The 24,109-nt window shown below is 43.0% G+C and overlaps 1 protein-coding gene across 1 annotated transcript in view; it reads right to left on the bottom strand.

The window, feature by feature from the left end:
* slc4a11 (solute carrier family 4 member 11) overlaps positions 1 to 24,109 on the bottom strand; it is a 73,689-nt gene that overhangs the window by 1,473 nt on the left and 48,107 nt on the right. The window contains exons 6-19 of the mRNA XM_022750893.1: positions 22,850 to 22,931; positions 22,215 to 22,338; positions 18,819 to 19,028; positions 16,019 to 16,103; positions 14,859 to 14,984; positions 13,857 to 13,970; positions 11,751 to 11,883; positions 10,348 to 10,421; positions 8,079 to 8,307; positions 7,504 to 7,610; positions 5,705 to 5,870; positions 3,872 to 4,045; positions 2,448 to 2,643; positions 1,135 to 1,304 (exon numbers count right to left, since the gene is read on the bottom strand). Of these exons, the coding sequence (XP_022606614.1) occupies positions 1,135 to 1,304; positions 2,448 to 2,643; positions 3,872 to 4,045; positions 5,705 to 5,870; positions 7,504 to 7,610; positions 8,079 to 8,307; positions 10,348 to 10,421; positions 11,751 to 11,883; positions 13,857 to 13,970; positions 14,859 to 14,984; positions 16,019 to 16,103; positions 18,819 to 19,028; positions 22,215 to 22,338; positions 22,850 to 22,931 (1,990 nt within the window). The remainder of the gene's footprint in view (positions 1 to 1,134; positions 1,305 to 2,447; positions 2,644 to 3,871; positions 4,046 to 5,704; positions 5,871 to 7,503; positions 7,611 to 8,078; positions 8,308 to 10,347; positions 10,422 to 11,750; positions 11,884 to 13,856; positions 13,971 to 14,858; positions 14,985 to 16,018; positions 16,104 to 18,818; positions 19,029 to 22,214; positions 22,339 to 22,849; positions 22,932 to 24,109) is intronic.

Here is a 24,109-nt window from a genome sequence, read left to right as displayed (position 1 = left end):
GTAAACTGTGAAAACCAGACTTTGATAAAACTGATCAACTTTTTAAAGAAAAAAAGTCACAATTGTGTGACTGTGGTTTAAAGGTCCCATATTGTTTAAAGGTAAATGTCCATGTGTTGTTTGATTATAAAGCAGGTCTAGGTTCTATATTAATACTGTAAAAATATCAAAGCGCTCAGTCCACAGAGAAATGCACACCGCCTGTATTCAGAAACTGAGCCTTAAAACAAGCCGTCAGGACTCCCTGTAACTTTGTGATGTCACAACTATAGTATAAGTCACTGACCTCTGTAATGCCCCAAGCCCCGCCCACCTGGACCCACCATTGCAGGATTTGGTTTCTCTGAGTGTTTTTACCTGAAATCTGTTATATTTTTAATTAAAACCCTCAGAAAACAGTCAGCCAATCAAAAGAGAGGCTCAGAGCCTCCTCTCTTCTGATTGGCTCACTGACCTGTTGTTACTAGAGCTCCAGAGAGAAGCCTGAGAGAGGAGATGTGAAACTACACTGAGATGGTTTTTGGTTTTTTAAATCACAAATATATCTTCTTATGGATCAACACTTCAAATAAAACACAGAAGTGTAAAATAAGGGACCTTTAAACTTTGAAAAGTGCTTTATAAATAAAGTTTACCAATCTTCTTTAAAGTTTAACTGTATTTCAAATGCAGACCTGCATTATTTATTGACGACATCCCACTAGTGTGATGCACTGAAGAAAGTCAAGGAGAGCGTGGTGAATTATTCTGTGAATTTACAAATATCATATATAATGCACTACGCCCATCTGCTGTTAGCACTGCAGCCACTGTTTTCACACATTAGTGAGACTGAGCAGATGAACTGCAGCACAAAACGTTAGTATCTCAACTCCACCGCCAGATGTTTGCAGCTGAAAAACATTTAACCTTGTTACAGAATTTAAAAATGTAATTAAGAAAAATAGAATTATCTACTTTATGATGCTATGCAGAGAGATATGCAGCTCTGAGAACAAGAAGCTAAAACATGTTTTCATCCACAGGCAGATTCAGGTCAGACGCTGCACTTGTTACTTGTGAGCTGCTGAATGTCATCAGGGTTTAAAGCACTTGAGAAAATCATTTACTGGGACAAAATGGCCACGGTGGTACCTGATTGGGATTAGCAGGATCATGAGCAGAGGGAAGATCATCTTCATGTACGGTATCGGGTACATGCCAAACGTACACAGCACCAACAGCTGCATCATCTGCAGGAAGGTGAAGTAGTGGATCTTCCTCTGGGGCACTTTGCGGATGTAGTGGGTGGGCGGGTAAGACGTCTGCAGGAGGTGAGAGGATCAGGACAGATTAAAACACAATCTCCCCTGAGGCTCTTTTCCTCGCTGTCCTCAGGTCTCCTGCAGTCTTAGAGAAATGACTAAGGGAAGTGGACGGCCCACACACCTCTGAGAAGTGCACTCTGGGTTTTAGATCATAAATAACATTTCTCTGTCAGAGGATACTTTCTTAAAAGTACAATAAGTATAATATTTATAACATGAGGGGTCTCCTGTGTCAGTGAGGGAGGTGGGGTTCAGGAGAGAGGTGGCTGATATTATTTTAAACCTGAACTCAGTCAGATTATTATATAAAAATGTATATTTCCAGAACAAGTGTGGCTGCAGCAGACAAACAAAACTCGTCTCCCACAGCTGATCCCCAATGATCGGCTGTCAGGTTTTAATCTTTTAAACAGCAGGTTAACGTTTGCTAACGACCTGCAGTCGTTCTGGAAACATGACTCATCGGGAAAATACAACAACAAAACTCGACAAATCTCGACTCTCCACGGTCGAGGGCTAGAAATCAAACAACAAGCATCATGTGCCACAGGAACTAAGATGTAACAAAGCCTCTTGATGGTTGAATATGATCATATTTAGTGATTAACCAGAAATGACTTTTTTGTTAAATAAAAGCGAGATACAAAATGACACCTGGTTTGACATTTGTTGAATATTTCTTTGTCACCTTCATGTTGTTGCCTCTCGCTGCCATGTGGAGGCGCTAACGTGTGAAGTTACCAAGTACAGTTAAGAGGAAAAGTGTTGCCTCACTGAGACAGCAGGGAAGGTTAAATCGGACACAAAGACAGAAGAGAAACCCTGATCGTTTCCATGCATGTGATTTGATGTTTGATCTGGCTGAAGGTTCAGCAGATAATCAATAAAGACGAGCATCAGAAATCATCTTCATGTGGCCGATACCACACACTAGAATAACACTGTTACTAGCTGATCTGTCTTATTTCACCGAACCCCACCCACACTGTTTTCTGAGTTGATTAAAACAAACACCAAAAATTATATTTGCAAATATTATTTGACTCAGGTCTGCTCCTCCAGGACCGGGCACCCAGTCAACTGTTTGATCTGCAGAGCCCTGCGACATATGGTCACACACACACACACACACTTTCTCACCTGCTCCTTGAGGAGGAGAGCCATGCGGTCGCACATCTGGTTTCCGTCGATGGAGGTGAGGGCGATGTAGAGGAAGAGGCCGTACAGGACGGGTTTGGGGATCCACTGCAGCGGGACGGGCAGCAGCAGCACCGACACGCCGATGAAGATGTTGGCAGCCAGAGACGTCAGCCGGGTCTCCTTCCACTGGACAATACTGAGGAGACGGGGCGACAAACGCACGACGACAACAACAACAACACACACACCCACACACACACACACACACACACACACACACAAATGAATGGCTACTGGAAACAACACAATTGTTTCATACAATGCAGCAGACAACATTTTTTCTGGCATTTACTTATCAGTGTTTTTGCACATTTTCATTTGACGAAACTGTGAATTTTTCAGACAGAAGTTCCAGAGTTTCGACCGTCGTGAACAAACTCAGGTTATATCCTCATTTCTGCAGGAGTAAGTTTAACAAGTTGTTTCTTGTTTAAACTTATTGGAGACAGAGGGAACTTCCTTGTGTTCTTTGTATTTAATACGTTTTGGCTGTGGGGGCTTAACCAGGTCAGGTGCAGTGTTGTGTCATCGAAGACGACCAGTCGAAAATAAGTTTTCTCTACAATAAAATTTTAGATTTTTGACAGATTGACAGTTTTATCTTTCCCGGTCTCTTAAAAATAAAAACAACCTTAGAGGAGGGAAAACAACATGTGCATACTGTGCTTTCGGAGTTATGGCTCTTAAACTTTGGACTTCAGATCTGGGGAGACCGTGGATTCTCTGGAGACCCAGATATTTCATTTGTATTCGTGTGGTTTTTATCTTTTTCTATTATGTTGTTTTTTTCCTTTTTATTAAATCTCTGTGAGCCTGTATTTCCTGTTGCTTTATTTCTTTTAATTAATGTGAAACACTTGTTCTTGAGAGCTGCTGTATGAATAAATGTACTTACTTCATTAAAGGGGGGGGGGGCAATAAAAAGGGAATCACTGCTTTAAATAACCACTTTTTCAAATTTTCCATAGACAATCAGATTTTGTAAATTTGGAATATTAATTTCCTGATACTTTCAAGAAGCCTGAATTTCATATTCTTCTAATTAGATCTCTTGTTCTTATAGGAGATTGTCTCCCATGACCCATTTATCACACTTGACTACTTAAGGAATCCTGAGTATATGCTAACTATAATTTTGCTCATATCTGTGCGGCCAGAATGATGAACTTAATCCTCTAATCTCTTAAAAACTCCCTCACCTCTTCCACCCGCCGAGAAAATGGTTAGTTACATAGTAATCATGCAATCAGAGACGAGCAGGATACAGTAGCCCGCGACACTAAATTACAGTCACCACACGCTCTGAAGACGACCTTTAATTGAGCGTCTGATTAGCGCCGGCGGTGAGAGGGCGGGTAACTCACGTCTCGTAGAGGTGCCCCCCCTCCACGCGCTGCTCCACGAAAGCCAGCTGGCGCACATGGAGGGTGGAGTGGGGGAAGGCGGCGTGCATCCAGGGCAACCCCAGCACCGACATCAGTATGTTAATGAGCCCAGAGAGCATCAGGTCCCAGTGATACGCCGTGCCCTTCAGCAACCTGAGGAGCAGTGACACTGTTACACACTGCAGCACAACATCTCTCCTGAAACACACACACACACACACACACACACACACACACACAAAGGGCACCATCCTCCTAAGGTGAGCGCTGCCCTTCAACACAACCTTGATAAAAACACTCACATAATTCACCAACTCTCTCTCAACACACAAGACACACGTTGTTGTGCCCTCTCTCATGTTTCCATATGAACAAAAGCACAAATCAAGATGATGTCACCGATGATGACATCATGAGAGGAGGGCGACGTTACTGTAACTTCACGTACAAATAAGAGCGCGACGTTTATGATGCCACACAACGTTTTTTCTGCTCGTGTTAGTTAAAGATCACTGCTGCGCATACTGAAGGGTGTGTGTGTGTGTGTGTGTGTGTGTGTGTGTGTGTGTGTGTGTGTGTGTGTGTGTGTGTGTGTGTGTGTCTCTTTGGGGAAGCTTCAAACTAAAACTGTGAACAGGTTGTGTGACGGTAGGCGAGTGTCTACAGCATTTGTTCTGTAAAGCAATAGGGACTCACTGATCAGTCCCATCCTGCTGAAGTGCCCTTGAACGTGACATTGACGCCCCTGAAGACTGTAAATTACCAATAAATAACTATATTTATTGGTAAATACGCCTTTATTTTCATTTATTTCCCATCAACCAGAATGCACGAGCCGTTTTTAGGTTAAAAGTTTGTTTAGTCTACATCTATCTGCATGATGATGACAGATATTTTAAATGGATAAATAAATAAATAACGAAAAGAAAGAAGAAAGAGAGTGTGACATGAGAGAGACATGTGCAGGTAGAGAAACTGCCAAATGGTTCAATAAACATCTTATTTCCAGACTAAGAAAGAAAAAGAAAAACAAGATGTCAAGCAAATAAAAGAGCGCAGCAGATAAAAGAAGCAAAAGAAAAAAGCAGGAACAGAAATAGCCACGAGCTTTTCCAGCTTCTGTCCAACATGAGGGATGTAGTGATGGTCGAATAGGCGACTTTGAATCTTATTTGATTTTATTTAGAATTTTTTTTGTGCAGCGTAAATAAGATCAAAACAGTATAATTTATAAAACAATATGAAATAGTGTCGCACAGATCAATACTCTTGGAAAGCACTCGTTTTTTTTTAAAGCTATAGCAGCCGCTGTTTCGCCTACAGGTGAATTCATCCTTGTTCCAAACAGACATTTAGATCCAATTAATTTCTCCCCAACAAATGTACAAGATAAAGGCTGAAATTCCATCATTATAGATTTTGGCTGTAGGGCTGGTTGACGGTGCGTCTGTGGGGCACGGATTAGCTCCAAATTGGTCTGTTCAGTGCAAATGTAGAAGAAGTAAAAGAGCTAAAAGAAGTAAAAGCTCAACACTGTGTTTTGGCTCTGAGGCGTCTTCAGAGCTCCCCGACTGTGACGATTTGACTCAGATGTCAAGTTTCTGGCTCAGTTCATCTGCTCTCGCTAACAAACCGGCAAATATCCGGTTACAGCGGGACCTAAAGTCGGGTCAGTGGATCCCTAAAGGTCCCTGGTGGCGTTTCGAAGGGGCCACTATCATTACCCAATCCTCCGACTAGGTAGTTCTCTAATTGCACATTAAGGAATTTATAAGTGAGATGAAGAAATGGGGGCTTTGTCTCAGGATGTACCTGTTCTCTGGCGCGTTGGTCAGCGAGACAACGATGTTCTGGTCGATGAAGATGAGGAGGGCCAGGAGGAAGCCGAGGCCCATGGCGCTGACGACGTTCATGGCCGACAGGCGCTCGAATGGAGCCACGTTGAAGATCGGTCTGTCGTGAACTTTGAACACTGGAACTGTTCGAAAAGGAAGAAAAAACAATGACCACGAGTTTAATTTCACATTAAGATGTCAGAGACGTTCTCTTACATAACTTTAGCTCGGAGCTAATTGGCTGCATCACTGTGACATCAGTCATAAGGAGGACGTCTTGTGATTTGGGAGAGAGAGAGAGAAAAAAAATAATAAACTGGAATAATTTTTGTAAAGAATTATCTGTCTAAAATTCTCTCCCACGACTTCCAAACTCAACAGATTTTTATCTTCACAAACACAACTGTCCCTCAAACTGCTGTGATGACTCATGTTTTCACACCAGCAATCATTTCACCAGAGGGGCTGGATTTTTCTTTTTTTTTTTTTCCAAATGCCTGATATCTCATTTAGGGCTGTATCCCCTCCACTGCAGTTGAATTAAGTGCAGTTGGTTAAATTTAGGAAGAAGTGACAATACAATAATGGGTCTATTATCTTATGACTTATTGTCTCAGGAGGCAAAGAAACAGAAAATTGGCCAGGCACTTAAATTTAAATTCACTTGAGGGTTTGGCGCTCGGCTCTGTGTTTCCGCGTCGACCCCTGGAGAACAGCTGCTGCCTTGGCAACAATGAATGGAGACTCAAAATGATGCTAAACAATAGAGGATAAAAAACTGAAAATGTCCAATGTGTTTTGGCCCGTGCCTTGATTAAGGAACATAAAAAGACAATAAAGGTACCGAAAGAGGGAGGCCTTGCAGTTGCAGAGCCGTGTCCTGGAGGTAAACAGGCCATAAGTTTGAGCCACTCAGCAGGTTACAAACAACCTCTGTGCTTAAATTCAAAGACACAAAGTGACAACAAACTCCCATTATAAAAGTCCAAGCGCAGCAACACAACAGCTAATAACAAGAGCTGCGAGAAGACGCACTCTGTACGTCTGTGCATGCTGTCCAGCGCTGTGATGTGGGAGGAGTTATTTTGGGCCTCCATTGTTTTGTTCATTCTCTCCATAGACCATGTTGCTGATTGAAACTCTACCTCAGAAGATGAGCAACGAAATATCTGGTTCTTTGATGAGACAGAGAGAGAAAACTACAACTCCCACTGCGCATTTCAACAAGAAAAAACATCACTGAGCTTCAACTTTTGTCACGGTGACGGTGAAATTTAAGATGATGTTTTTCAGAAAGTCACAAAGGCTGACAGGCGTCACAGTGATGAGTCTATTATCATGATGCTCATTATTACAATACCTCCTTATACGTCTTATTTAATCACTATTCACCGTTTAGATTAAAATAATAAAACTTATTTTTAAATCAGGTGGCGAGTCCTAAAACTCTTAAACAAATCATTCTTAATCGTTATATTGTCATTAACCCTTTTCCACTCATTAAAAATGACCAGTCTGTTATTTGATCCTGACAGTTTTATCTTAAAATGCAGCCATGACCAATTTCTACTGTTGTAAAACCCAAATGTTGAAGAACCTTATTTTAATTTGAGTTTTTCATGTGGAATAATAAAAGAAAAGAAAAAAAAAACCAAACAAAACAATATTGTGTTGATGTTTGTTGGAGGATCAGACTGTATAATTTTATTTGGCGTGAAGAAGCTGAAATACACTCTGTAGCACTAACTGCTCAGTGAAGCAACAAATGATACTAACGCTCAATGTCACTGAAAAGGTAGGAGCCGATGAAGGAGAACAGGAGCACTGAGATCGGCAGGGCGCAGTCCGACAGCACCTCCCTCACTTTGGCATGCAGGAATGGACTGAAAGAGAGAGAGAGAGAGAGAGAGAGAGAGAGAGAGAGAGAGAGAGAAAGAAGGGAGTGAAAAGGGAGAGACAAATAATAGAGGAATACAATTACTGTGGACAAGACAAGGACAATGGCTGCAATCCTGACACTGTTTAAGTAGCTTGGTCTGCCTTTTGCTTACACAATTGAATCCGGCTTTGAGCTTGATTTGATTACTGGGAGCAATCAGAAGTAGAATATTAATGCTTATTAAATCACAGACTGGAAGAAACCTTCGACAGAAAAAAAAAAAAAGCAGCAGCTTTGTGAGAGCAAGTCTGGAAAAGTTCCTGCGAGCTCCGTCACTCCCGACAATCTTTACAGTCAAGGCCCGACTCAGCAGTATTCGTCCTGGCCAGCAGTGCTCCCCATCTAAACACCATTTAAACTTCTCCAGTGATTTATCTTGCAGAGTGCTGCAGCGCTGCGGTGCCGCACATACCTCCTCTTGAACTGGTAGAGGGTGTAGCCCATCCATAATGTCCCGAGCATCAGCAGGAGGCAGAGGACAGGTCTCTCTCGGGTGCACTGGATGAGGGATTCGGGGAGGGCGTTGAACGCTAACCCCGCTGCCACTTCGCTCCGGTTCCCTCCCAACAGGTCTCCGCCCTGACGGAAGTCCACTGCGCTCCTGTTGGCCAGCGTGGGGTCGTGGTAGTATCTGTGAAAGACTGAATCACATCCACGATGTTCAGTTAGGCGGGAAAAAGACGTGCACCGTGCATGTTTCTGATAGCAGCATGGCTCTGGTGATGGTGATGTATATTACAGGTATATATCCAATAATGACTCTGGTGATGCCCTGACTGCTCCTGGTGCACCACAATTCACTGATGCTTTATCTTTTCCAAATAACAAATACTTGCAAAACTACACGAACGTCTTAAGAGTTTTGTGCTAAGTAGCATATGTTAGCATGAAGCTATAAGCACGTTGAAAGCGTCACAGTGGCGGGCGGCTGGCGGCTCTGTGAGGCGCAGACTCTTCGTCTCTACAGTCAGAAGTGAGTAAATACAGAGGGAAACACACTGAGCGAGGGTTGGACTATGATTACGGCCTTGTTGCTTGGTTAACCGTGAAATCTCGCAAGGAAACTCGCCCTGATGCTACAACAAACAAAACAACCCGCCTTAAAAAAAACAGTTTGTGCTGCTGATGCTGCAGTCAGAACAGAGAAATAGGAAAAATGATAAATTTAGGTAAAATATTGGTCGGGGAGACAGTGGCGACAAGGACTGTAAAGTCTGCAGGGAGAGCTGGAGCAGAGAGAGGACTTCATAAAAATGAGATAAACCTGCTGAGCTGTGGCTCGGCACTAAAACCTGATCAACCGGATCAACTCTAAAACACTCGCTCACGGCATAAAAACCTTATTTTGCTCGATTGTGGACATTTGACTCACACACGTTCCCAAGTATAATCATAAATATTAAACACGTTTTAAAAACAATCCTAACGAGAACAGTCAGCGGCCGGGTCAGAGGTCGAATGAGCGGATGTATGAATGTAGTGAAATCAGCCCTGACACCCATATCACAACTACAGTGTAAACAAGCCACCAATATAATTTATGCCTCCTCCTTTACTGAGCATCACATTGGAAGGCTGCGATGTTAAAACTCTGCGGAGCAATTCTCCGACTACTTTAAATAAGGAGGAGGAGAAAACCTCCTCCCACACAAGTAGAAATCACTTCTATCATCACTTTCAATAAAGAGTGTGTGACACAGCCTGCGATCGGCCCTTTCTTCAGACCCGCAAGAAAGTTATGCAGCAGACAAAGTTGTACAGGAAGACTGAATGCACACCTCAAAAATGTCTTCATTCATGTAACTGCAAAAATATTCTGGACGAAAAGTGTCAACAGCCATGTCATAAGTTAATGTTATGGTAATGGCATATGAGCTCGGAGCATATTTTACAAATGGTTTCTGAAAATTGAACCGCTGCGCTGGCAATCTCCTAAACAGGACAATATCGCATTCAAAATAAATTACATTCTGGTATCATCACCTCATTTTTTTGAAAATTAAATTGTGTAAAAATATTTATGATACACTAAGATGAGGTGGCAGTAAAGGCAGCGACGGTGGGACACGGCTGCAGGCTGGGTTCGAAATCCGGATTGATTCATTTAGTACAACTCTCTCATTTAGTAATTTGGTATCTCTCTCAGCTGATGCAGCAGAGGAACAGAGGAACTAATGTCTTTCTTCTGAACTCTCTGCAGGGGTGAAATGCTCATCTGACCTGCCAGCGGAATCTGAAGAATCAGTCGTACTTATATGTTATAATTCATATCTGACATCACAGATAGAAGACATGCAAAACTGGGGTTTTTGAAAATGAAATTTTAAGAGATGCTTCTGACAATAATCCTGGGGAAAACTATCAGACAGTTTTTTTGATTGAATGTACTAAAAGATAAGCTGAACAGGTCTAAACACAGGATTCTTCAGTCAAGAACAGCCATGCTAAGTAACACGCTGCTCACTTAAATTATAATCTCAAAGATTCAACTATAATACGGCGTCAATTTAGAGCTTTTGGTGGGATTTAACATTTTCTTGAATCTGACACTTGTTAAACTAGCACTGGGTGGTGGGTCTGACAGGTACGGTCATCACTGTGAAGGCACCAGTGAAGGCAACGTGACCCTGCGGAACGGGCCGCAGGAAGAGACACGTCTGTCGCCTGCGTCAGGAACTTACTTTTCACCGTGCCTTTCACTGCGTCCACCACAAACGCGATGGAAATGAAGAGGGCGATGACCTCCTCTGTCGACCTGGAACACAGTGACAGGCGAGGTTGTTGTACTGTATTACTGTTTCCTGAAACAAAGTGCTCTGTACTGCGACTTTTCTTTACTTTAAAATTTTAAAAGGAAAGTATGAGCTATCGCTTGTATTATAATTTATACCTTCGTGTACTGACCTCAAACATTGTACCTGTAAGAAACAACTAGAACTCGGCCGCAGGCAGAGATACACAGCGCGGCTCAGACATTCACAGAAATAAAAATCAGGTTATAGTTAGCATGTGTTGTGTTTTCTTTAAATGTTTTTTTATGAAAACCTGAAAATGATCCCACAGTGTTGGTAAATGTCTCCAAGGGCAACACAAAGCAATACACACACACACACACACACAGAGTAGATGGGTGTGTGTCTGCTAAGTTAAACAGTTAGCACATAAAAAATAGGGAAAACACATGAAACAAGATTTGCTGTGGGACGTGGGAGGGAGTGATGGCTCGATCAGGATCGACAGCAACATTACAGATACGTTTTTTTAATGTCCCCAACTGAACTCACGCCTGAATTAAATTGTGTTTTTATGATCCCAATGTTTCCTGCTGGTAGAGACCCAAACCCCCCCGTGGACTTTTACGTTCTAATACAAACTGAGATATCACCACGTTTCAATAAAGATAAATGTTTCTAAACAAAAAAACGAACACAGGCAGTTTTGCTGTGTTTTTTTTAATATATATTACAGACTGGATGACGGGTGGATCTTTTACTAAAACTCACTGTCAATTTGATTATTTTTTTTTCCCCCCAGAAAATCTGTTTAGAAATAAGTCTGTCTGTGACATTGCTGCTTATCCAAATCGAGCCCACCAGCGTCCTGGAGCTCTTCCAGTGTAGTAACACTTGTTGTGTTTTCCCTGTTTGTGTGTGTTTTTATATTCATTGCATCTCAGGATTTCCAGCGTGTTTCCTTTAATGTTTGTGCTCTCTCTATTGTTTGTGTTTTGTCCTCAGGGGCCACCGTACATTTACCCCCCCGTCACCTTCTCCTCACTGGGTTTAGCTCAGAGAAGACAGAGTTCATGTATCTGTGGGGGGTTTGCTAAAGGGGCTTTTTAAAAACAACCAGAAGATCTGAACCAGAACTCTGTTTTCTATAGGAATCATTTGTTGTACAAAACAGACTTTTCTGATGAGTGCCAGTGGTTCTGCAGCAGACACTGTCGTAACCACCCTATTTAAAACATTTCCCTGTTTGACAGAGAAGAGAAAATATAAGAATTGATTCAATAAACGAGGTTGTACTGAAAGAGAAAACGATTAGAGTTGAACAGTGCGGCGAGTGTGCACGTGAGAGATACCTTTTGAAGAGCTTCATGAGCAGGCTGACATTGAAGATCCCTCCCAGGATGAGGAAGAGGCAGTTCCACAGACCAATGCAGGCGTAGAAAGCTGGGAAGTCCAGGTTGTAGTCGTCACAGATTCCTCGGATCACTTCGAGGGTGCACGTGTACACAAACGCACGCAGAAAGAAATATAAACACACATCATGAAACATCTAAAACAGTATTAATCCTTATTACCAATCTGCTCCCACTACCTCAGGACTGCGTTTAACTCTCGGTGATGGATGGTTTCTTTGCTTCTTTTGCAAATGAGGCAGCAGCAAACACACACTGAGCACTAACACATACGGCACCTTAGCTGTAATGTGCAGAGACACTGAAGTGTCATCGTTGTGCTAATCTGTCTGATCTTATAAAACATAAACAAAGTGATGAAATGCTCCTTCCCTCTAATTCATCCAAAATTCAATCAGTTGCTTCTGAAGAAAGACAGAATATGTGACGAATAAACAAACAAGGGATGAACCAACAGAAGAAGACAGATCGATGTTGACTTGATCAATAAATAAAAAAGAAACTAGGTTAATAAGGAGCAGTATTGATCATCTTTTTGTGCGCTGTAAAAACAAATGCTTTAAAAATGATAAAATAATAAAAAGACAATATTTTTACAGCTGTTAAAAACTGAGGACACACACAAGCACACACACAAACACACACACACACACAGATTGTAATGTATTTGTAAAAACCATAACAGTTGTAATCTTGAGCAGATTTGTGCGTAGATGAGTTACAACTTTACAAACAGGCCATTGTTCTGCTCAGACAGGCTGCTGGAAATGTACTATAATTATCCCCATGAGAATGCGCTTAGCACAATCCTAACCCATTTACTTCAAAGATCATCACACCACAAACCCAACAAACAGCTTTGGTATTAAAACTACATCTTGGCTGCGGAGTCGCTGCCTTTCCTCATCGCTGCCCGATTCTGCAGCTTCCAGCCGTCAAGATCGTTTAAATTCCAACCAGCAAGAAACTGCTGTCGGGTAAAAACCATATAAGACTTTATGTGCTGTTGTCTCTCTGGACTGAATATGAAGTTTACATGTTGTTGCATGCAGCGAGCAAGTTTCCTAACCCGTATCTCCCTGAAACCAACCGTTACGTGACAAACGTCAGGAGAAAAAAAGTTTTCTTTATTTTTAAAAAAACGTACGTGATCGAGACGTAATAACCGTGACTATAAGAAAATGCAATATCGTATTAAAACAGACAAAATGTACGAATGAAAGTTTTGTTCAAAGGGGCTATTTGTACGTTTTCTCTGCCGCCGAACGTGGTTTCTTGCCGGACGCAGGTGGTGGTGATTGTCGCTTGACAAGAACTTTAGCCGTTGTTGCGTTTACAAAGACGAGAGGTTATAATACGTCCTCTAAGCAGCTCTACTTCCTCAGGACAGACTGGAGGCTACAGTGACTCGCTATCGGAAAGTGCTGAGGCGGGCTGCGGCTAGCCGGTTAGCATGCTAACTGCTGTAGAGGCAGCTGTCCATGAGTTTCTCCCAGGCTGATAAGTAAACGTTAGCTAAAGTTTGAAAAATTCAAATGTTACAGAAAATCTGTCTTTATATATTTATATATTCTTTAAATATTATAAAGAGTTTTTTTTCCGTCAATGCAGCAGCTGTGTTTCCTGTGCTGCGGCCACCGTATCAGAACCCCACCGGCCAGTCGCTGCACAGCGTGGAGCACAGCGAGGACTCGGAGTTACAGCAGGGCTTGGCAGAAAGAAACAAGGTGAAATTTTTTATGAAAACTATGAAAAATAACAAGGACATTTCACAAAGGACTAAGACTAAATAAAAAATAAAAAAATGAGTCAACAAACAGCTCCATTAGTCCAAAGGTGCTGTGTCCTGGTTAAAGACAAAGCGGGTGAGGATGAAGATAAAGAGTTTGTGGCTGCTGTTCTTCACGGCCGGGTGCCTCCTTCTCTTGATTTTTGACGTAATCGTCTTAGTACTCCACCCACCCGCAGCCTCCTTTTCAAATCACACTGTGAAAAGATAAGTGTATTTTGGCGGAGCTGAGCTGAATCAAAGAGGGGGAAGCCTACCGCTGATGAAGATGGCGAGAGGAGCCGTGGTTAGAGGGATGACCAGGGGAGAGCCGGCGAACAACGAGTAGATGACCCCGCCGATGCTCTGGCCGATGATGGTCTTCCGAACATCTGTGCGGAGAGGACACACACAGGGAGCAAACGCAGGAGGAAGTGCTGATTAATGTGCTCGAACGGCGGCTGTGCTCTTCATCAGGGCCGAGCTAATCTCCAATTCAGTTTTCAAAGGGAGAATGTTAATTTGACGAAAACAGAACAAACACAGATATTCCACTTGATGTGTTTATATAACACCGACTCAGTGACTACGTTCTTACTAACTGCAATGACCCCGCAGAGAAATTTACCACCCAATCCTGACACTGCATGGAGCTTTTTATTTAGCTTCATGACACATTTACTGGGTGGTTCAGTCAGTCGGAAGAAGCCTGTCAAGGTTAAGGTCAAAGTCGAGGCTGATTGTTGCTGCTGCTCCTCTTCGACTCTCTGACACTCCCAACACAAACAACAAAGAATCCAAGTCTTCTGCATATCTTTAAAAAGCATCTTAAAAACATATCTTTATTGCATTTATTGTGGATTATTCACCTATTTCTCCTTGTTTCATTGCATCTTCCATCAAATCTCCATTTTAATCCTTTTGTTTTTCTGTAAAACTTTTTGTATATATTCTGTACTTTAATATCAGGTCAGGACTGTGTGTCTGACCCTTAGTGCCCAAAAAATCAAATAATGCAACTTTTTTAGTGATGAATAAAGTCATATCCTTGAAATCCTTAAAATACTGCATCTTTCTTTCAGCAATTATCATCCTATCATTATATAATTTAGATTTTTGAAGCTAAGAGTTAAAGATATAAGAACTAGTGCATTTTTTTTTTCTGTTAAAAATAATTGGCTAAAAATCAAATTAAAGTAAAGATCCAGTATGTCTGTGGAGAAATGCACAGTCTGTGAGAAAAGACGTTCATGTGTCTACACTGGAGTACGTGCTCCTACCGATCTCGCCGCGTGTGCTCTCATCGTTGAGGGAGCCGAAAGCGATGGCGGGGAGGAGGATGGCGATGTAGAGGAAGATGGCTGTGGTCATGTACTTCAGCAGGGTTTTATTACTGCCAACTATACCTGAGGGGAGATAAACACAAACACATGAGTCATATTCACCTCATAATAGAGTGGAGGAGGCTCGACACTTTAATATCAAAATGACAAAAACATTAGAGGAGTTCATCATTCAGGGCCTGAACAATGTGGAGCATCCAGAAAGTTACAGTAGAGCTACTCTACAAGGACTCACACGGCCTCCTGCCCTTTTTAAGAACCTAAAATATAAATTATTTGTTTGAGTTTTGTGCTATCCATCATGCTGTAAGAGCAGTTATCGCTCTTATCCAAATGATGGATATATCTCATTTTGAAATAAAACACTATAATTGGGCTCTAATGCAATCACAACGATTTTGGTCCTGTGACCTTCATCAGATGATCATTATCTGATGACACTCACAAGACAGAAATATCTTGATTTTGTTACAGGCCAATGAATGTGTTTGGATATTACGAAATGAGAGAGAGAGAGAGAGAGAGAGAGAGAGAGAGAGAGAGAGAGAGAGAGAGAGTGGCGTAGGAGGAGAACCCAGCTGGAAAACGCATCTCCTTAACTGTACTTTACCAAGTCTTTATTTTTTTTACAATCAACAATCAACTGATTCAATTGACCTGGTTTGATTGGGTAGCATCTCTGACAATAACAAGCAACAACTTCTCTCTTTTTAACAACAGTAAATTGTAAAGGTCACACGTGCACGTGTATCTGACCGGGGGACGGAAACCCTTCCACACATTTACTGATGAAGAGTGTGATGTGGTGCGGCAGAAGAAGCCCGCCGGCCTGCTGAGACTGCGCTGGTAATGTACAGGGCAATGTCCTTGTGTCCGATGTCTTTGGGAAATTACAATAATATTGGACATATGGGAGCATATGGCAGCAGCAAGACATCTGAGACAGTCATCTCAGCGGACCCTGGATGTGACACAGATGCAGCACAGATGTGTCTGAGGCAAAGGGTGACAGACAAATGAGGAGCTGCCAGAGGCACCCTGGTGTGGCATAATAAGGAAGATGATTCACTTTCACTACAAGTCCAAGTCCAGCCTACCATCTGTGAAGTCAGAGGGGTAGAAAGGCAGTCTGCGACACAAGTCCTCATATATCCCCCGCCCGGCTTTGAAGAAATCTTTACACTGTGTGGACAGAAGAGGAAAAGGTTAGATTTTTGATGCGAAGTCACGGGAAACAGGATCAGGTGCAACGTGTAGACGTGTCAGTATGCGCCACCTATAGGCAGAGAAAGAAACAGCCACTGCAGGTTTGACACGTGCCACCACCTGCAGTCTTTCGTCAGAGCTAAAACTGGTTCGTTCTAAGTGTCATTGTGTGTCCTTTGTCCTCCAAAAGAAAAAGAAAGAGAAAAGAAAACAGTAAAATTAAATGAGCAATGTAGGTCGAAAGGCATCGTGTCTTTAGTGCTGAATATTTCAACTGAACTGAAATCACTTACACATCTGTTGTTTATTGGTAAAACAGGTAGGTCTCCAGAAACATAGCACTGTTGCCCAGCCAGTTGATGAAAAGGTGCTGAGCTCGTAAATATTTGGTAAAGTCATTAAATTAAAGCATGAAAACTTGCAAAGATGCAGGAGCACTTTCACGGTCGTGCAGCGCAGACTTCAGTCCGTAAACTAACGTTTCCAGGGTCTGGAATAAAACCATCTTACGCAGGTGTGCAAATGTGTTTGAACACATCACACTGCAGTGTTGACCGCGTAAGATACACAATGGAATGAATTCATAAGTTTTCAACGTTTTTAAAACTTATGCACACGTGAATTATTTCCTTTATTCATGTAGAATGTTATTTTCTAGTTTCCATTTTGCTCTGAGGCATTTTGCTCATTTAGCTCGTCTTATCCTTGGTGACCTGCAAAAACAAAAAAATGCAACGGCGTGGAAAGCCTGAGGCGGCACCCAACCCAACGCACTGCTCCTCTGCTGTGGACGGTGACACATTCAGATCAAAAATCGCCCGTTTGATGATTCGGCTACGACGCTGGTGATTCCACAAAGTTGATTTGAATCATCGAATTTAACGAGGTAGTCCTAGAAAACCTTTAATTGCGTAATACAAGAAGAAGTGAGCGGCGCGGCTGGATTTAGATTTAGTACATTTATTAAAGATCCCCGTGTCCCCGGAATGATCAAGAATGACAGAGAGATGACAGCGACAGAGAGGGATAGAAGATTTAGTGTATTTTTAGAGAAGTCAGGAGGAGGACGGTTGGGACGGAGCCACGTGATTCAAAAAGGAGACATGGAGGGCTCTTAAAAAGATGAGCTTTCAGGTTACACAAGACAGGGAGTAAATGTGTCGTCCTGACCGAGCTTATTAAGTAAATTATCCAATTACCCAATGTTCCATTTCCTTGTTGAACACAGCATTATACAATTAAACGGAACGGGTGACGAGGAGGTGTGTATGAGTAGGTACAGCCCTTGGGAAAATGATTCCCGACTCGTTTGTCATCTTAAAAACTTTTGGACAGTTTTTGGCAGAGCAAAGCGATTCGTCTCAACATAAACAACATGAAAACAAACAACAGCATCGGCGTTTCTGTTTTTTCCTCTCCGGGTGGGGCGGCTGGTTTTATGAAGCCACACATGCTTGTTCAACAAGGATTGTTCATCCATTAAATCCCTATACATCATGGAATCATTTATTATTACAAGGGAGCCTGTGTGTGTGTGTGTGTGTGTGTATGTGTGTATCCTGTGTTTATGTGTGTGTGCTCATGTGTGTGTGTGTGTGTGTGTGTGTGTGTGGGGCCTGATCACCAGCTTTTGGCTCAGGTTCGATAAACAAAAGTCTCAAAGAGGAATTACTGTCCACCTGGTTGCCATTCGTTGTGAACAGTCGATGGAGTGAGGCAACGGGGAGGAAAAACATAAAAACACAACAACAATTCGGCCCAGTTTTCTTAAAGTGGTGCGCTGTTGCGGGTGGTCTGATGTCAGTGTCGGATGTGGAAGGAGGTGGAGGAGGCGTGTGGTCTCTCTCTCTCTCTGTTCCTCTCTCTCTCTCTCATTTTATCATTTTCTCTTTCCTCTTGATTTCCCCTGCTCTCTCTGCCCCCCCCCCCGTTTTCCATCTTTCCTTTCCCCTCTCCTTCCATCTGTCTTCTTCTATATATCCCTCTTTCACTGAGTGGCACTGAGCCTTTCAAGCCCTGGGATAAACACCTAACAAAAAAATAAAAAATAATAAAAAAAAAGAAAACACAAGGGGAAATGTCTGGGAGCCCTGGCCTGTCAACGGCAACATTAGGAGGAGATGTTGGTCCGTGGCAGTGAGCAGAGCCCCTCTGGAGGTGTGTTTTAATGTGTGTGTGTGTGTGTGTGTGTGTGTGTGTGTGTACATGCATGTGTAGCTAAGGGGTGGGGAGTTCTGACAGGACTGTGAGAGATGTAAGGTCATTTACCCACTGAGGAGGCCTGGCAGGAGCTGATGCTGATTGATTAGGGAGAGAGGAAAGATGGAGGAGTCAAGCCAGCCGAGCGAGGAGGGGAGGAGGAGGAGGGGGGGGGGAGTAAAGGGGGGAGAAAGAGATGGAAGAGGAATAAAAAATAAAGAAATTGGATGATGAGAAGTAAGTGTAAGGCGAGGGAGGAACATGAGGATGAGAAGCAGTTGGAAAACACCTCAACTGTGCTGGTGGATGCTGACCAATCACAGGCCTCGTCTCAGGGTGCTGGGGATGACTCATCACGCTGTCGTATGAATACACGCTGCTTCAAAGTGTTTGGAAATGTGCCAAATCGGCCATCGCTGAAAGGTTGCACACATGGCATATGCAGCTCACACACACACACACACACACACACACACACACACTCCTGCCCACCTTGAGTGGTTTGTGACTGCGGGGGTCGGTCTCCTCCTTCCCCAGAGCGGTGGGCTGCTGGTTGGCTGCCGTCAGCTGGTGCCTCTGGAACACCAACGCCTCCTTAAACTCCTCCTGCGTCTTTGTCTCCAGCAGCTTCTGCCTGAAGGAGATGTCAGAGAAGAGGGTGGCGAACGTCCTGCCCAGCTCCATCGCTGTCTTGGTGCTTTTCTGTGGAAAACCAGAAAACCACGCACATGTGGTTGTACATTAAAACTGTAAAAGAACCATTTAAGGGATTTTCTCGGCTGCTTTTTGCCTGTGGGTTCATCTCTACATGTGACGCCTTTCATGTCACATATTCAACTCCTTCCATCCGTTGTTAACATAAACACTTGGATTAAAGCAGCTTTCATTTTGAGCTTTCATATTTGGTTGTGATTATAAAGTATTTAACTGAAAGGTTGAGTGATATCACAACGTGCATTCATCTACTGTCATAATTAGATCATTTTACCTGAAAGCAGAAATTCTCGGGTCTTCTGGTCAATTTATGAATAAACTGCTTCTATAATATTGATATTGTTTTATATGAAAATCCAGAGTAAGATTGAATCTGTTTTTATTTGATAATGTCTCTCAGTGGCAAAAAAAAAAAACCCATAATAAAATGAAACCAAACCCTCACGCTATACTCAGAGATGTAAATGTGATGCCGCTGCAACAACATTATTATCAGATGTAGGCTGGATAGGTAAGGGAGGCAGGTTTGGAGCTGGGTATCTTGGGAGGGCTTTTGTCAGTAATCCCACATCTGTCACAAACGACGCTGTCCCCAAAGTCACAAAGTGCAACAGAGTGATGGTAATATGGTGCTGGCAGACTCCGAGTCAGTGTGGTGCCAGGGAGGCCTTGTTAGCCAGGTGGTGATGATACCAACACAGCCAGGCTCGGTTCGTACAGTAGCAGCTGCAGCAAACAGAAAAACTAAAGCCTTTAAGCGTTTTCACAGTGGTAACTGAATTTCCACCAGAGCTCATGGAGCTGAGAGAATGGATCATGATTAATCTGCAGGCTCTCTTTCTGCATGAAGGCATGGGAAACCCCACCTTCAGTCAGACTTCAGGCAGCCTTAAAGGAAATAAGCCATCGAAAATCTCACTCATGAGCACCCACCCCCCCCTCGGTCTCTAACGCTAGCTTCATCGTGCAAACATGCTCACAGTTACGATGCTGTCAAACCGATGTTTAGGAGGAATAATGTTTACCATCTTAATTTTGTGTGCTAGCAGCCAGGACTTGTTAATTAGCACTAAACACGAAGCACAAAGTAAGAGTGAGCATTTATGGTGGGGGAGTTATTTAAGTTTTGAAGGTCGGCGGTTTGATTAACCAGGACGACCGGGAAAACGCCGGCGTGGAGAGTGAGTAACACAGATGGGCAGATTTCTTTAAGTAGGAAAACAGATAGAGGAATTTCTTCGAAGGGCAGCAGGGCGTGGATGTGTTGATGGTTGATTTCAGGTAAGAGCTTGTTTAATGAGAAACAGAGCATTTTTGAGGAAAGGTCATGTGTGTTCAGCAGATTCACTTTGGGTAAAGGAGAAAAAAGAAAAAAGAAAAAAGCCACAACTGCTGTAAAGCTCTGTAAATGGTGGGTGATGGAAACGGTCCACCCTCACTCACGCTAGATTACATAGATTTACCAACCAAAGGAATTCCTATTATCATTATCATCGTGCCCCTTCAAAGATCTTTCTCTCACAGAAGCAGCCACCATCAGGAATAATTGAGACATAATAGTGATTTATGTTTACTTGGGGCTTGGATTAATGTCTGAGAGAATGCCATTAGTGGTTGTGATTGCTGCCTGTAAGACTGGAGAGGAGGGCGCTGGAAGGCACTGGCACAAAGACGGGTTCATGAGAATCAAAGAGGTAGAAACCAAACAAACAGACAAACAAACAAACAAACAGGAAACATGATGCAGTGAACTGAGACATCGCTGATTGCCAGGGTCACTGCATATGTGTGTGTGTGTGTGTGCAGGTAGGTGTGTGTGCAGGTAGGTGTGTGTCAATAGCTCAGGCAGCAGCAGGAGGTTTGAGTGGTTTGATGGGGAGTTCATGTTTTGATGGGAGGGAAGGGTATTACAGGATATGTGGCGCTCTCCGTCGGCTGCGGCGGCGAGCTCTTCAGGAGTGAAGAAAAACAGCGATCCTGACCGGAAAGGTTCAGCCAAGCGGGCGCTCGTGTCCCACGCAGGACACCGAGAGCCTCTTGGATCGAATCGTGTTCGGCAGGAACTTGGCAGCTCAGCGGCTGTGGCTGTAGCACTTTTAGATAATTTAGTGAATTAAAATAGAATAAAAATGTAGGAAAAATTGGTAGTTGATGACCTTAAAATGAAAATCAATAATCTGAGTGTGGAAATAAATGTGTAAATGTGTCAGGATTACAAGACACTTCCTTTAAAGCTGGATCCCCTCCAACCTTTTAGGAAAGGCGGTCAGAGATCGTGTGTTTTTATTTCAAGAATAATAACGGAAGATAAAACAAAAATCAGAGTGGAAATCATATTTCAAAAGCCCAAATGTTATGTTTTTTTTTAATTACTTTAATTACATAATAATTTTTGTTTCCTTCTCTCTTGTCTCTTTACTTTAAATTGAGCTGTCATCCCCACAACAGGATCTTGTTTGTACGGTAACACGTGGTGATCCGTGGCTTTGTGTTGTTTGTGTGTGTGTGTGTGTGTGTGTGTGTGTGTGTGTGTGTGTGGGGGGGGGGTCTCTCAAATCCTGTAGGAAACCACCAATTTGGGCTTTTTTTTTGGGATAAAAAGCACCGAAGCAGAACATGGTGATCCTTATTCTTTCCGCTGTTTCATCCAGAACTGGAAACCAAAAACAAACTGGACTCACGACAGGTGGCGGACTGCAACTGAACTTTTTTAACTGTTGGACTGAAAGTGCATTTCCTTTTAAATACAGTAGGTGAAAGCAGAGAAGGAAGAAATGCAAAATGATCAGTTACTTATGCTATAGCAGCGGGATGCTTACACACTGATCCGTGCACCTGCAGCGAACGCACCTCACATGACTTTTACTTTCAGGCACAGATGAGCGATAAAAAAAACAACTTTTGTGACAGTGGAAATAATAGAAAACTTTCTTCACAGCACAAGTTCAGGACTTAATTAATAAGTGAATGAGGAGGAATATGTTTGCTATTTTGAGGAGAAGTAGAAGCAACTTAACTGTCACTTAAAAATTATATAAAGCAGATAAAAACATGATGAATGAAGAGTGAACAAAAACAAAACAAGAAGCAAATGGATCTACAAATGCCTCAGTAATCCAGCGAAGAGAGATAAAGCCCATATATCACTTCCTCCCTCGGGGGGGCGGCGGTTACCATTTTGAGTGGGGCCAGTATCAGGATGACATAGCGGACCTCGCAGCAGTTCTCTCCCCAGTTCTGCGGCCTCTCCAGGCGGGAGATGCACACGTGACGCCTCTGGAGATGCTTCACGTTGCAGCTGGAGCAGAGGAGAGAGGGAGAAGGAGGAGGTTTTTATAAATGTCAACGCCTCACCTCACCGGCATCGCCCCTCATTTCCATAGATTAACCTCTTTCTCTCCAGCAACAGTTAAGACAGTGTTCAAAATGTGCTTGCACACAGCTGCACACTTACAGAGCAGAGACACTCACAAACAGATTCCTGCAGTTTCTATCAGATGGATTTAAGTGTATTTCAGACAAGATCCAAATAAATATTTGGTTAAAATACTGTTTACTAACTTTTTTAAAACACTGAACTATCTGAAAAATGTTTCACAAGTTTTGGAGATGAAAGATTTTCACAGAACTGCAACAAATATTGTTTTAGTGTCACATGTTTCAGTGATAATAATCTTTATTGATACTTCTGTACATCTCTATTAGAGCTAATCCAACAAATCTGATGAATTTTCTGTTGATCAGCTAATCCATTAATTGACCGATCATTCCAGCTTTCAAACCTAACACGCAAACACACTTCAGCTTACAGGATGCAGAGCCAGGACTGTTGGTACTGGACCCCGGTGGCGGTGGCTGTCACGCCCTGGATCGTCTCCGACAGCAGGTGAACTGTGGAGAAAAAGGTCAGAGGTCAAACACATGTTAGCGGAGAACGACCTCACGTCCAGTTTGATCTTCACACGCTCTCATTGTTGAACTCCTTTCTCTTCTGTGTGGGCCTTGAGAAAACCTGCAACCCACGTCATCCCACCACTGTAGCTGTATATCAACATGTGCTGTTACATATCCACATTTATAAGATCCTCTATTGTTTAAATCTGGAGTATTTCTATATATTCGACAACAAACCAGGCTCTGATTTCCTCATTTTAGTCTAATGGTGTCAGCCGAATGCCTAAAAATGTTCAAGAGAAATCTAATGTCTGATCTGCGGCGCCAAGCCTCACAATGTGATGTCGACATCAGAAGTGTCTAACGAGCTCGCCTTCTGCTTTAGACGGCGATGCCGGTCTGCACTGTGTGCAAACACCCCACCACGACAACCAAATAACGATGTCCATCCAGCCCCAGAAACCCACCAACGCTAATGTTAGCGAATTAAAGAAAAAAAAAAAAAAAACACAGTTTATTATGCTGCCATGTTTACACAGTACAAATCATTAAACATGGGAAACCGACGGCGCTGCTGAAGCCAGGACGCTGCCTCCTAATAAGAGGAATCTCCCCTTCCCTCCTCTCACGCTGAGAGAGATGAATAACAGTGTTTTGGGGGATATTCTTCAGCAGCCCCGACTATCCCAAACCCCTCCAGAAGATTCAGCGTGCTTTGGCTCGCAACGTTCCTCTCCGACTCATCAGTGCTGAACAAATTACAGGGTGGAAATGTTTTGTATCGTAAGCAGCGGGGACGATCGTTTCCGTATCATTCTGATTTACCCTGCCAGTGCTTCCTCTCTTTCTTTCTGTCTGTCCGTCTTTGTCTTTCTCTCCATCACTCTCCCTTTCTCTCCCTCCGCCATGCCGTCTCATCAATAAAGTATCCTCCATTCATGCCAGAAAATGATGGGTGTCACCATGACAACAGTATCACCAGTGCTCAAGGAGCGAGAGAGCCGGGAAGGGAGAATGGGAGAGAGAGAAGGGGGGGGGGCGGAGGGGGGCAGACAAGAGAGACAGAGAAATAAGAGAGAGAGAGAGAGAGAGAGAGAGAGAGAGAGCACGCAGATTAAGAGTAAGAGGGGAAGAAAGGATGAAAAGAAGCCTGTAGAGAGAGAGAATGACAGGGA

The sequence above is a fragment of the Seriola dumerili genome, unplaced genomic scaffold, assembly GCF_002260705.1.
Source record: "Seriola dumerili isolate Sdu_G_001 unplaced genomic scaffold, Sdu_1.0 BDQW01000149.1, whole genome shotgun sequence".
Lineage (NCBI taxonomy): Eukaryota > Metazoa > Chordata > Actinopteri > Carangiformes > Carangidae > Seriola > Seriola dumerili.
Note: the sequence above shows the minus strand (reverse complement) of the source record. Positions and strands in the feature narration are given on the sequence as shown.